The sequence below is a fragment of the Sminthopsis crassicaudata genome, chromosome 1 (assembly GCF_048593235.1).
Source record: "Sminthopsis crassicaudata isolate SCR6 chromosome 1, ASM4859323v1, whole genome shotgun sequence".
In the NCBI taxonomy this organism is placed as follows: domain Eukaryota; kingdom Metazoa; phylum Chordata; class Mammalia; order Dasyuromorphia; family Dasyuridae; genus Sminthopsis; species Sminthopsis crassicaudata.
In genome coordinates, this window is record NC_133617.1 from 382,070,728 (window position 1) to 382,085,662 (window position 14,935).

Sequence of the window (14,935 nt, forward strand, 5' to 3'; positions counted from 1 at the left end):
GCTGAGAAAAGAGAATATCTTCTCAGCAGGCAGGGGGTTCTCGAAGGCATCTATGCCAAGGAGAGAGAGGGATTCCTTGACAAGGCATTATCCTGCTTTGGCTCTCTGCAAAGAAATGAGGCCCAAAGTTGCTCTTTTAAAAGAGATTTGAGATTGAAGTTTCTATTGAATGAGATTACTACCCCCAAGCCTACATTTCCAGTACAATAGGGACAATTTACTGGGAATGGTCCTGAGCCAATCTTCAGCTCAACAGTGGTGGATAGAAGTCTAGATCTCCAGCTAAATGAGATTACTTAAATTTGAGCTAAGTAGGGAATGGTCCTGGACTCAATTAGTCCCACTAAGATAATAGAATGAAACCACTTATCTTGATTCCTTGAGGTAGGACTCACCCAGGAGAGTTCAAGGAGTTCTCAAGTGTTTACCCCAAAGTCAGGACAGTTTCAGGGTTCCCCCCCATCATTACCATATATCAATAATAATATATATGCCTATATACATTTGCAGATATAATGCACATATGTATATACATATCCCTATGTATATGTGATATATACATGGATATGTATTTGTTATATATATATATATATATATATATATATATACACACACACACACACACATACACACACACACTATACATATATGATAAATAAAGTAGAAAGTATTAGTAGCTAAAGGTACCGGGTATGCTTTCTGGAAAGTGGAGCTTGGGATTCCAAAAGATTCAAGGTTAGGAGAGTATTCAATGCATGGGAGATAGCCAATAGTCCAATAGAACCATCTTATTATTTCCTACACTTTTAAGATCAAAGAGATGCAAAGACAAGAGATGTAACATTTTGTGTGAGGAAGAGAATTTGATAGAGTGTGTGAAAGGGAATAAGTTGGTTAAATACTTGAAAAAGTCTGAAGGGGCAAGGTGATAAAGAGCTTTAAATATGAAATAATATTTCATGTTTGATCTTAGAAATAATAGGGAATCATTGGAGTTTATTGAGTAGGGAGGAAAATAAACAAGATAGACTTAGTCTTTAGAAAAATCACTGACAGTTGTGTGTTTTCAGGCAGAAAGTATGATTAAAGTTAGTGTAATTAAAAATTATTCCAGTAGTCTCATTGAGAGTTGATGAGCACCTATATTAGTGTTGTGACTATGTAAGTAGAGAAAAGATATTGTAGGAGAAGAAATTTTAAGATTTGGTCATTGACCCTGATATGTTGCAAGACAGGAGTTGAAAATGACTCTAAAGGTCAGAACCTTGATGACTGGAAAGTAGGAATACCCTCAGAAGTAAAGTACCCTCAGGAAAATCAGATGAATGGAAGAAGGGGTTTGTGAGAAAAAAATAATTAATTGCATTTTAGATATGTTGAACTTGAGATTACTGTTAGTTCCAAGTGACCAATACACAGTTGATGATGTAGAACTGGAGCTCTGTTAAGAGACTAGGACTAAAGAACAAGAGGAAGACTGAGAAAAAGCCACTGGATCTGACCATCACTGGTAGTTTTGAAGAGGGCAGTTTCAATTGAACAATGAAATTGGAAGACAGATTTCAGAGGGATTAGAAGCAAGTGAGAGGAAGTAGAAGCACCAATTATAGATGTTTTCTCAAGGACTTTAGTTAAGAAGTCAAGGAAAACTTTTAGCTAAGAAATCAAGGAGATGTAAAATGATAGCATATATAGCAGGATCTAGTCAGGGTTTTCAATAATAGGAGAGATGGGGCTATTGACATGGAATGAACCATTAGAGAGAGAGAGATCAAGAATGAGGGAGAGGATGAGTTCTGGATACATCTCGTTTAGTTTTGATGTTAAAACAAAATGAAACATATACAGGTCATTTTACAGTTAACAAAAAGTTGTCCCTAAAGAGGAAGATAGACCATAAGGATAAAGCTTGAGGACAACTCATGCTCATTTAGCTGAGCAAAATTCCTTTGCCTGCGTTACATATTTATAATCCATTAGCCATTGCTTTGTACTTAGCTGACAATGAAATGAATGATATCAATGATGTGAGCCTTTAGTCCCTTGAGCCAATCAAAGGTTTTGATCTGCAAAAGAAGATGGGATAGTATAGGGTAAAGACTACATGTAGAAGAGGTGACCTTGGCAAATAAAAATGCCACCCCTTCCATCAGAGACTGACGTGAAAGAGATAGTAGAAAATGATGTCAAAAGAATACTAGATGAGAAAAAAGGGAGAAGAAATAGTTTTCTTTCATAATGTATGAAGTGAGTTCTTCAGCTGAGAGGAAGAGGTGGCATGATAGGAGGAAACGGAATGAAAAGAAGAGATAAGGTTGAGAATAGCTGCTATGGTGAATGGGATAGGGAATCACTTAGGAAGGATTATTAAATCACCTTGCTACAGTGAAATTAATTAACATAAATTTATAGTGAAACCAATCAGCACTGTTTCTTTATTTCTTCCAGTTTTGCTTGACAGCCTTTAAGTGGGATTCTAGGAGGTAAATAGTGGGAGTAAACCAAACTTGTGGTTTCCTAGGATGTGATGGATGATAAGATAAGGGATTTAGGGATTTGAGACAATATGAAGATGAACTGGTTCACTGAGGTATCAAGATTAGAAAGGTAGTAGAAGGGTAAATTTACCCAGAGCAGCATTAACAGCCTATGCGAGAGAAGAAATGGAAGTTATGATGAGGATAAAGAAGTAGGTTCAACTGAAGTATGACATAGGGAATAAGATGTATACTACCTTTGTGTAAATATTGTATTCATTTCTGTAATATAAGCATTATTTTTATTTTATCCTGGCAGTAAAGTTACCTCAAAGATATATATATATATATATATATATATATATATATATATATATATATATATATATATATATATATATATATATATATATATATATATACATACATATATATATATATATATATATACATACATATATATATATATATATAAAACTATCTATATGTATATATGCATACCCATTTTTTTCTTTGAAAAATTAAAATTTATCTATTTCAGTGTCAGTGTAAAAACTCATTTTTAATTAAAAATTTAAATTACTACCCAACAAAGGGACACATGATGCAAAAATTTTCACTCAGGTCATATATATAGGAATGATTTTCACAAAATTATACTTCAACTTAATTTTTTTTAAACTAAAGCCAAGTGACCCAATAACCTCTGGGAAAGTGACAAAATGTCCTTTAATCACTCAGGTCTAAAAAGAGAACTATTGATTGATTAAGTCACATAGATTTTATTATATGCTTATTTTCCTAATAAAGAAATAAAAAGATGTTACAGAAGTACATATTGAATGTCACACATAAAAGGAAATGACTTTTTTGTTATCAAAGATTAATATATTTGCTAGAAAAATACAAAAATTATAATTACAAATTAAATGCATGATTATTAATAAGTATATTCTGAATAACAAACCAAAAAGGGCTAAATCTCTTTTAAAGGATTAACATTTTTGAGGCAAGCACATAAATTAAAACATCAAAGGACTTTTGCTCCCTTAAGGATTGCAGTTATTTGGATAAATTGTCAGTGGTAAAGATTGCAACAAGTGTGCTAGTGCTATTGATTTTCACCTTCGTATTACCAAAACATTTTTCATTGACAAATATTAATTGCTTGTTAAGTACTAAAGAGTTTGATGGCCTAAATATTGAATTCTATAATTAATTGGCCTTTTAGTTTTCCTTATCATTAGGCAATAGTGATTACATTAAAGACACAATGTTTTTTTTAAGCCAGCCAATCTCCTACTTAATATACAGTGAGTAAATATTTTAAAAGTTCAATCTCTTGACCTATAATGCCTTTCATTTATTTCCTTTGCTTTGAATTTAGATATATTTTCTTCCCCCTGACTGTAGGATATAAATCTGCATGTTTCAGCTACTTTTAAAAATTCAATATATCTTTTATTGAATCTAGTTTACAAATCTTGTAAATCATTGAGATTTATAACAACAAAATTTGAGATTATCATTTTTAATGTGGTTTCCTTTTCACCAAAAATAAAGAAATCACATAGTCAAATCACTATAGATATTAAATTCAATCATTGTCTTATGAGAAACTATACTCGATCTTGGCACCCTAAAGTTCCATCTCATCCCACATGCACCTCCTAGTCCAGAAATAGAAGCCATGGGTCTTTTGCTATTTCCATATCAAAGCAGTCTTTGATGAAAGTGAGAACTGTGGCTTTGATCAGCAAAGGACTTGGGACTCTGCAGTTGTATCCTTGTGCATTCCTATCCCTAAAGTCACTATCAAGGAGATGCCCAAGATGGCCAGAGAAAACCCACACTGTACAAATATGAGGCATAGTTTTTAGAAAAGAGCAACAATGGAGAGGGAGCAGAGACAACCTCTACTGTAAGAGTAGCTACCAGAAATATTTTCTGGACCATCACAAATGGAAAAGATGATATTTGAAAAAATATTAAAATCAATAGGATTTTTCAGGCCAGAAAATAAAAGGTTGAAAGGTTTGTTGATAATAGTCTGCATGACTACAAAAGGCTTTCATCAGGAAGACTGGTGCCTGGCTATTTTCCATTTCTGCTAAGGATATAACAAAGGACAATAGCTTAAGTAGTAGCACTTATATGGATTTAGATTTGATAGAAGGAAAAATTTCCTGACAGTATACATTGTTAAACACTGAAAAGAAGGCTCAAAGGTGAACACAGAATCTTCTCTGGAGGTGTTTGAAAACAGGATAGATTTTTGTCTGCTCAATGTGCTTGGAGAATAGAAAAAGATAATTTAAGGAAGCTAGGTGGTACTTAGAATGCCAGTTCAGGAGTAAGGAAAATCTTAATTCAAATATGTCCTCAAATATTTTAATAGCTATGTACCATGGACAAGTCACTTAACTTCTTTTGGCCTTATTTCCTCATCTGTAAAATGGGAACAATTATAGTATCCACTTCCAAGGTTGTTGTGAGGCTAATATGAAATAATGTAAAACCTTTACAAACCTTAAAGTGGTAACTTTCTTTACTATGATTAAATAACTCTGCATTCGGTATGACTGAGGAAATTTTAGCAAATAGGTAGGTCACAGTTTATTACTCCAGGGTTCTTAGTAGATATGTTAGGAGCCACCCATACTTTAATGTGACTTGTATCTCTATCACTATTATCTCTATAAATTGCTTGTGACTATGTCACAAATTGTATTTCACCATAAAGGAAGACCATCAAATGAATGTACATACCTAATAAAATTTTTAAAACATCGGATGCTTGTAAGAAAAGGAAAGGGAATTAACTTTTCACTTTTCCACCATACTGAGATGCATTTTCTTTAAACTAGTTTCCCTTTTTCTTGACTAACAAGCAAAGTTGTCAGTCAAGAAGATGTCTTTGTCTTCTTTCTGCCTTTCTTGGTTCCCTCAGTGCCATTTAACCATGAAATAACTTGTCTTTTGTGTTGAAGTGTCATGAAGACATTCAGTCCTAGTTACTTTAATTATTTGACTTCCTTTGTGATATAGAATAAAATATCTTCCCTTTGTATTCAATGACTAATACAGAGGAAATGTGCCCTATTCATTAGGACCTGTGATTGTTTTAGTATAGGAAACTCCCAGTTGAGAAGGTTCCCCCTCCCAACTGCAGAATAAAGTCTTAAAGAATGCCTGGCATATAGTAGCCACTTAATAAATATTTATTGAATTGAATAGAGTTGCTTAGATTACAGTATGGTCCAACTATTGGCCTTGGTTCACACAACCATTTTGTGTCAGAGACAGGACTCTAAACCAAGTCTTCTTGCCTCCAAGACCACCTCCTTATCTACTCCACAATGATGCCTTGCACAAATATGTTTTTTGCCCATTAGTTTTTTAACAAATCTAATACTATGCATTATCAATTAGTAGTAGAACTCTCCATTTTCCATCAACAGCTCTGCTTGGTTTTAATTCCATCACATTGTTGTTTGTCCATTGTTTTTGCAGAGGACCATAACATCAGGGAGGTGATGCCATACCATACTAGTGAATTGCTCCTAATGACTAGTCCAACCTAGCTCCCTTATTCCTTTAGGCTTCCTTTTGTGTATTGTCATTCCTATTAGATAGAAAATTCCTTGAAGGCAGGGACTATCTTGCTTTTTTTTACTTATATCCCCAGCACTTAAGCATGGTGTCTAGCACATAATGGGCACTTTATAAATGTTTACTGAATTGAACTGGCAAATTTGTAACCTCTACAAAATGTGCTTAGTGTTATGTTCAGGGGGGTGATAGATTTGAAGCTAGGAGGACCTCAGAAGCTATAGAATCCAGTCTCCTCATTCAACATATGAGGAAATTGAGATACAAAGTAGCTAAGCCACTTGCTCAAGATCTGACAACTTATAAATGTCTGAAGCAGCATTTGAACCCAGATTTTCCTGATATATATATATATATATATATATATATATATATATATATATATATATATACGTATATATATATATATATATGTATATATGTATATATATATATATATATATATATATACGTATATATATATATATGTATATATGTATATATGTATATATAGTGTGTCCCATTCCCTTAGTGTTTTGCTCTTTCTAATGTGATAAAAGAGGATGATATGTTAAGCTGTTACTTTTGGTAGATAGAATACTTGTACCTTATCAGGCATTTATATTTTATTGTAATGTTTTAATCTTCCCCTTCTTTTGTTTTTGTGCCTCAAATTCTTTGCCTTTCTTGTCCCTTCGCCTTTACTTGTTGAAAATCTTTTTTAGTGTATAAGACGTAATCCAAGAGTCCTTTTAGGTCTTTCTTGATTCTTTGCCTCCCCAGCTCTAAACCAGAAGGAATCACTCTCTTTAATCTCTCATAATGCTTTGTTTAAGCCTCTCCTGGGCACTTAATTCAAATAAACTGTTACAATATGTGAGTAAATGTTGTTGTTGTTGCTTTTTCCTACTTCTAGATTATAAATCCTTTAAAGGAATGTCTGAATATCGTCAATTTAGAACTGGAAGATATCTTTGAATTCATTCATTCTGTCTTTCTTTTTTCAAATTAAGACCCAGAAAGAATGGTTAAATTACTTGTCCAGAGTCAAACAAGCATAGTAAGTGGCAAAGTCTTGACATGAGCCCAGGCTTTTAGACTTCAAATACAGGACTTTTTCCATGCAAGCTTACACATTTTCATTGTCTCAGTCTTAAGAGTTTGACAACTAGTTATAGAGGTTGTGCTTGTGCATGTGGTATACTTGCTACAACAAACACATGGGTTTCTTAAAGCATTTGAAGATATGGGGGGGTGAGGAGATATGAACAGGGAATAGTATATTATTTTTATTTTTGTGTTCTCACTGTGTTGTAAATAATAGGTGCTTAACTAGTGCTTAACGGATGAACCCCAAAAGTAACTAATGATGGGGATTTAAAGCACTGCATAGAACCAATGGAAGTACATATTTGGAGTCTTATACTTGTTTTGCATCCTTCAAATCATACTACTCTTATTCAAGAAATGATTGTGAAAGAGCTCTAATAAAGTGTGAGATAAAATTTTGAAAAATCTCTATAATTCTTTTAGAGATTCTAATTTTTCTATGAATTCTAACTCTTCTTTCCAGCGTTAGTTATCTCTATATTATATAATTTACTTTCCATTGCACTGAAATTCAAAGGATTGGACAGATTGTTTGGGCTTTGGTTTTTCATGTCATAAAAACTATCTGAGGGTGAGGGTCATGGTTTTTGCAGCGCTTTTAATAATAATAATACTTATTACATTTTAGTCCTGTATTGAATTTTTAAATAGTCACTGTTGAATTAAAAAAATATTCATTGGGTATTGGTTTTTTCTTAATAATTACTGACAATAGATTGGCTAAGATGACAGGAACAAATAATGATGAATGTTGGAGGGGATGTGGGAAAACTGGGACACTGATACATTGTTGGTGGAGTTGTGAAATAATCCAGCCATTCTGGAGAGCAATTTGGAACTATGCCCAAAAAGTTATCAAACTGTGCATACCCTTTGATCCAGCATTGCTGCTATTGGGACTATATCCCAAAGAAATACTAAAGAAGGGAAAGGGACCTGTATGTGCCAAAATGTTTGTGGCAGCTCTTTTTGTTGTAGCTAGAAACTGGAAGATGAATGGATATCCATCGATTGGAGAATGGTTGGGTAAATTATGGTATATGAAAGCTATGGAATATTATTGCTCTGTAAGAAATGACCAGCAGGAGGAATACAGAGAGGCTTGGAGAGACTTACATCAACTGATGCTGAGTGAAATGAATAGAACCAGAAGATCGCTGTACATTTCAATGTTGTATGAAGATGTATTCTGATGGAAGTGGATATCTTCAACATAAAGAAGATCCCACTCACTTCCAGTTGATCAATGATGGATAGAAACAACTACACCCAGAGAAGGAACACTGGGAAGTGAATGTAAATTGTTAGCACTACTGTCTATCTACCCAGGTTACTTATACCTTTGGAATCTAATACTTAAATGTGCAACAAGAAAATGATATTTACACACATATATTGTATCTAGGTTTTATTGTAACACATGTAAAATGTATGGGATTGCCTGTCATCGGGGGGAAGGGAGTAGAGGGAGGGGGGGATAATTTGGAAAAATGAATACAAGGGATAATATTATTTAAAAAAATTACTCATGCATATATACTGTGGGAAAAAATTCTAAATAAAAAATAATAATTACTGACAATAAAATATCCAATGTAATCTAAAATGTCTTCCTTTTTACACTGTTTAACTTCCAAAGAAGGTATAATAAAGTCTTACTTTTTAGTTTTAATTTTACAGTTTGACATTTGGAAGCTGAATGGCAAACACCCTAAGGAGGGATAAGCCACGTGAATCTGAGTTTTAAAGAGAATGGTCTTGTCTGTAAGAGAAAGTTACATTTTTTGTTGATACTGTACAAGTCATCTAAGAAATATATACTTCTGTTTCCTTCTGTGTAAAATGGAATTAATCACTTTTCTTTACATAGCACATGGGATATATTGAATGGTGTTATATAAGTGAATGCATTTCTTATTACAAATCCTGTCTCTCAATATCTTTTCTAATAGAAATACTTAACAGAACAATTTAATTTCCTGTTAATAATAATTATTTGATTAATTTTTAAGAGTAATTCTTGAATTATATTAATTTCTTTATGTTCTATTTCTCTCTTTAGAAGGCAGAAATATCTTTGTTCAATATAGTGGTGCAAGACATGATATTCATTTGCATATGAAAATAAAACAACTATTTTTTTGTTGTTGTTGTTCTTGGCCTTAAACCAAATAACATGAACTCTTTTTAGTAGTCTAGCATTTAAGATCCAAATCACTGGGTTTTGTCCTATCACAAAGTACTTACATGCTTGCTTTGATCCTCACACAGCTGCATCCCTAAAACAGTAATATAGAGGTTAAAGTCAGTTCAGGTGGTGCCTTTACAGATATCAGAAGTTCAGAGATTTTGAACAAAAGGCAATAGCAACATTTTTTATTACATTGAGTGCTGAAGCATCTCTTAGGTTGAAATTGTTACAAACTCACCAGATATACCAAATAGTTTTCAAGAGAAAGAACCCCAAACTAGAAGCATTTACTTTCTTAGATAGGCTTGTATGATTTTCAGAAATATAAAGTGTTTTATAAGTTTTTATTTAAGTTACATTTAATGTGAGCAGTACCTTGTAAGCCAAATCTGTGGTAGTACCATGGACAGTTATCAAGTTTGTCCTTTACAAGGTTGTCCTATAAATAACTGGCTTCTTCTGAACTCTGGGTATAGGCAGACTTGTAATCTGACATGGAATTAGTCTTTTTTCCTCAGCTCTCCACTGGATGATGTATTTATTAAATAGCTCAGATTCCATTGTAAGAATGTTCTTAATGACTGGTTCCTATGTTTGGAATAAATGTGCCTCTTATTGTATGATTTTGTTTCCACTGTTCATTGACAAAGAAATGACATAGAAATAATATTTAAAAGTAGGAAAGTTCTTATACTCTTTTTAATCTATCATTTTAAACATTTTAATGAAGTCTTCCTGAGTTTCTTTTATGTAAAGGTAGATTATAGATTCAGTCTAGTTCTGCTGTTAATGCTATAGATTCACAAAAGATTACATAGGATCGCCTTAAGAAATCAATATATCTTATGATTAATATTTTCTTTACTTGTCAGTTTTCAAATTTTCAAGAAATCTTTGATTAAAACAATGAGATCCTTAACCTTTTTTGCTGCCCTACTCTTTTCTGTACTTATCAAAACCACTAGGGTTAAAAGTATTGATTATATGATCAATTTTGATGGACATGGCTCTCTCCAACAATGAATTGATTCAGACCAATTCCAATTGTTCAGTAATGAAGAGAGCCATCTACACCCAGGGAGAGGACTCTGGGAACTGAGTGTGGGCCACAATGTAGTATTTTCACTCTTATTGTTGGTTTGCTTGCATTTTTGTTTTCCTTCTCAGGTTTTTTTGTTTTTCTAGATAAGATTTTTCTTGTGCAGCAAGATAACTGTATGGATACGTATACATATATTGGATTTAACATATATTTTAACATTATTGGTATATCTGCCATCTAGGGAAGAGGATGGGAGGAAAAGAAGGGAAAATTTGGTATAGAAGGTTTTTCAAGGGTCAATGTTGAAAAATTACCCATGCATATGTTTTGTAAATAAAAAGCTATAAAAAGGTATTGATCATATTTCAGCAAAATTCTTTTATCAAAGTTTTAGTCTCTAATTCATTTTCACTGTTCATAGTTATTTGTCTTGTTATTTATGGTTCAAATGCTATTAATTTGTTTGTAATGTTCATTTACATAGTTACTAGTTTCCATAGCAGTACTGAAATATGATTGTATATTCATCAAAAATGCATATATAAAGCAGATATATATATAACTAGATATATACTATGCAAACATAATATGGTATCTAATATATTTCAAGCATGATGTGATATATTTTTATATTTTATCTTATTCATCTCTTTTTTTTTCCCTGAGGGAATTGGTGTGAAGTGACTTGCCCAGGGTCAAATACCTGGGAAGTATTAAGTGTCTGAGGTCTCATTTGAACTCAGGTCCTCTTAACTTCAGGGCCAGCACACTATCTACTGTGCCATCTAGCTACCCCTATTTTCATATTTTATGCATCATTTTCCTATGCTGATTGTACATATATGTTTTTATATATTTGTGTGTGTGTGTATATATATATATATATATATATACACACACACATACTTACATATATTGGTATACATAGTACATGTATATTTCATATATATTTTTAATTTATGAAAATAGAGCATTTATTTAGTTATCAGAATTTTTACTATATAGCTCATTCCCAGAAAACTGATAATGCAAGTTTTGGTTGGGAATTAATGAGGTACCTAGATCCCTATATAAGCATCTTAAAAATTATTAACTATATTATATAATTATAACTCATTTAAATCTTTTTTTTACTCATTAGCATTAATTGATTTACAAGTGTTAGACTATTTCACTAGAACCAAAAGTTCTTACAAAGAAATTGGATGATCTAGTTAATTATTGCTTGAAAATAGTTGGGGTTTTTTGTTTGTTTGTTTTAATTCAGGGTCTTTTTAAAAGGTCCAAAATGAAAACCCTATGGTTTAACCAAAGATATCCAAGAAAGTGAAGATAGGGGACAATAAAAGAAAGGTACTAACCCAGTTCATTCTTATACATTTGGGTCAGGAATGACAATTCCAAACTTAACTAGCCCATTACTTTCCAGAAAGTCAGGACACAGGTGGACTCACCAGAAAAAGTCTGAGGCGTTTTGACAAACTAGCGAAAAGAAATTATCATCTAACTCTAGAGCTACAAATATGAGTTGATTTGTAAAGGCGGGGGGGGGGGATCCAAAAATAGTTTTACTATTTGTAAAAATGACTTTTTGAACATTATGTTTATCTGTATGTATATATGTAATTGAGATAATATTATTGCAATGTCTCTGAGAAATTAATATAATTAATCACTTTGATATTTATTTTAGACAATTCATGGGCACAAGGGGCCAATAACTGCTGTGGCATTTGCTCCTGATGGAAGGTATCTTGCCACCTACTCAAATTCTGACAGTCATATTTCCTTCTGGCAGGTAAATACATTTGCTACTGCTATAAATTGATTCTGTAATATAACCTGTTATATGTATGGATTTTGAAACTTTAGTAAATATAAGTCAGATAATATTGAAAACAGAAAAATAATCAAGACTCTTGAGTCAACATAATAGTAAGAAAAGCTAAAAGAAAAAATATATTTAACACAAAGCACCTTAGTATTAAATCCATAGTAGATTTATATTAGCCCTTGTAAGTTGCCATAAAAATCATTTATTATAAATCTCACAGACTTTGGTTGCCATATTGGTTACCTAGTCTATTCGTTAATTCAGATGAACATTTATAACTTTGTTGTTTTGACCTCTGAGATGTTTTACAAGTTTTAGTTATCAGTCTTTATGCTTCTTAACTTCCTTCTACTTTTGTAGTAAGTCCTTCTCTTCCTTTTCAAAACTTCTGTTACATCTAATGATATTGGAATTGTTGCCTTTCCTTTCAATATACTTGATAATTACTCACATTTAAGGCATTAGCTGCCCTTTCCATAGATATATAGTTAACTATATATAGATATAGAGATATATAGTTAAGACTTTTGTCATTTTTTTTCACATTTACTTTTTTTCTAGTATACTAGGATACTTTATGAGGTTCTATTTATTGCCTTAAAATGTTAAAAAAAAGTTTAAACAAGATCTGAATACAACTTGATGATGACTTTAAAAAATCAATAGCTAATAAAGTGTAAAACAGATACGATAAATTGCTTAATTAACAACATACTGTTAAAGGATGACAACTTTGAAACCTTTCACAGACTTTTTCTTCATTAATTTAGTTTTCCCATTTATTTCTCTTTATCCTGACTTCCAAAATATATCTCCATCTTAATTAGCTTTTATTAAATTGTTTTCCCTAAAGATATTACCTAATCTTCATTTTTTCCTATATAGCCAGTGTTCTTGCTTTATGCCATTTAGATCTCACAGTAAGGTCATTAGCTAACCCTAAATTGGACTCTTGCAAGAAACAGGGCTTTTTTATCTTTTTATTTTATTTAATGGTATTTTATTTTTCCATGTACATGCAAAGATAGTTTTTAACATTCCAAATTTTCTCCTCCTTATGTTCCAAAATTTTTCTCCTCCTCCCCTTTACCCCGCTCCCCAAGACAACAAGCAATCTGATATAGGCTCAACATGTACAGAAGAAGCATGCCATTTAAAGAGTTTACCTACTGATGTTATCCTATTTAATACTTACCAAAATTTTATTTATTTATTTCATCAATTTATACTTTGTTCTTTATCTTATATCCTTCTCTTTTTATTATATTTGAAGATGTGCAAAGAAAAGGACTATAACTACTACATTTGTATCCAACACAGTTCCTTCCCTTCATTTCTTTACAAGAACTATTATATTAAATAAATCATATTTTGTTCCACTGACAGGTCTTTGCTCACGGCTGAAAAATTGATTCTTTACATGTTTAGATACCTAAGACCAAGTTCATTTCTGAATTTTACAGATTTTAAAAATTCATAATTATAACTGCAATAACTATATTAGAATGGCATTTCAAGATTAGAAGCACATTACACTCACAATGCTATGAGATATATAATAACACATCATACCATTTTCATAGATGAGAAAACAGACACAAAGAGTAACCCTAATAAAGTTAATATCAGAGCTGAGAGCTAGAGCCAAGTTTTCTGCCTCCAGATTCAACTTATCTAAAACACAAGGATGATAATAGAATGTCCTTCACTGGTTCATGAGGATCCAGTGAGAATCAATGTGTCTAGTGTTCTCCAGACCTTCAATTCTTCTATAAATTCTGACTACTGTCATAATGAAGTGAAACATAGTGAGAGAGATCAAAGTGTATTAATATTAAAAATAATATTAAAGCTTTTCATAGGTTTCATTACTTGATAATGTCTCTATTAAAGCAGACAAGTATATTGAAGGGAAATGAAATTGAATTGTCTGGTTATTTCCTGTTATAGAGAACTATAAGGAAATAGTTGAAGTCTAACCAAAATGGCATTTTTTACATCATTTATGCAATTCCTTTTTGACCTTAGTAAGAATAAAATGTGACAAGTAATTTATATTCTATTAGCTTACCCATGTAAAACTACATGGTACTCAGGTGTAGTGTACATGGGCTTTGAAGAATATGCCTTTCATTGTTTTCTGAGATGACTAGAATATAATTTGAAAATAATAATGATTAATTTTTAGATGTCCATAATAGATCTCTACTTTTTGAATAATCTTTAGAAATAGCAACTTTTTTCTCCTACTCTGAGTAGAGCCTCAGATTATTGACAGCAAGGTTGAGTAAGGAGCAATAGTAGAGAGGGAAAAGGTTTTTGTGGATGGGTTTGTGTTTATTGGCATCTATATGTTTCCAAAACCATGCTAGTGATATTCAGATTAGCCATTATTTTATATTATCTGTAACATTTGTATTATGTGTAGAGAACTTTTCCAATGAAATTTCTCCTTAACCTATCATTTTAAATAATCCTCTAATTTCAATGATTCATTCAGAGAAGTCATGCATTTTAGCATAGTATATATTGGTCAAGAAAGACCTTGAAATTTAATAACAAAGTGGTTGAAACCTTGGATTTTTTTTAACAAAACAATTGATCACAAATTTGAAGAGGAGTGAAATATTTTAGTATAGAATGAATATTCTCTAAGGTGCTTTCCAGCTCTAAAACTCAATGAATTACCA

General features: G+C 32.0%; 1 protein-coding gene across 2 annotated transcripts in view; it reads left to right on the forward strand.

Annotated features, from left to right (window-relative positions):
• The window catches only part of WDR7 (WD repeat domain 7), a 472,816-nt gene that overhangs the window by 455,091 nt on the left and 2,790 nt on the right, over nt 1–14,935 (forward strand). For both annotated transcript variants that reach the window (XM_074279428.1, XM_074279427.1), the window contains one exon: nt 12,105–12,209. In XM_074279428.1, the coding sequence (XP_074135529.1) occupies nt 12,105–12,209 (105 nt within the window). The remainder of the gene's footprint in view (nt 1–12,104; nt 12,210–14,935) is intronic.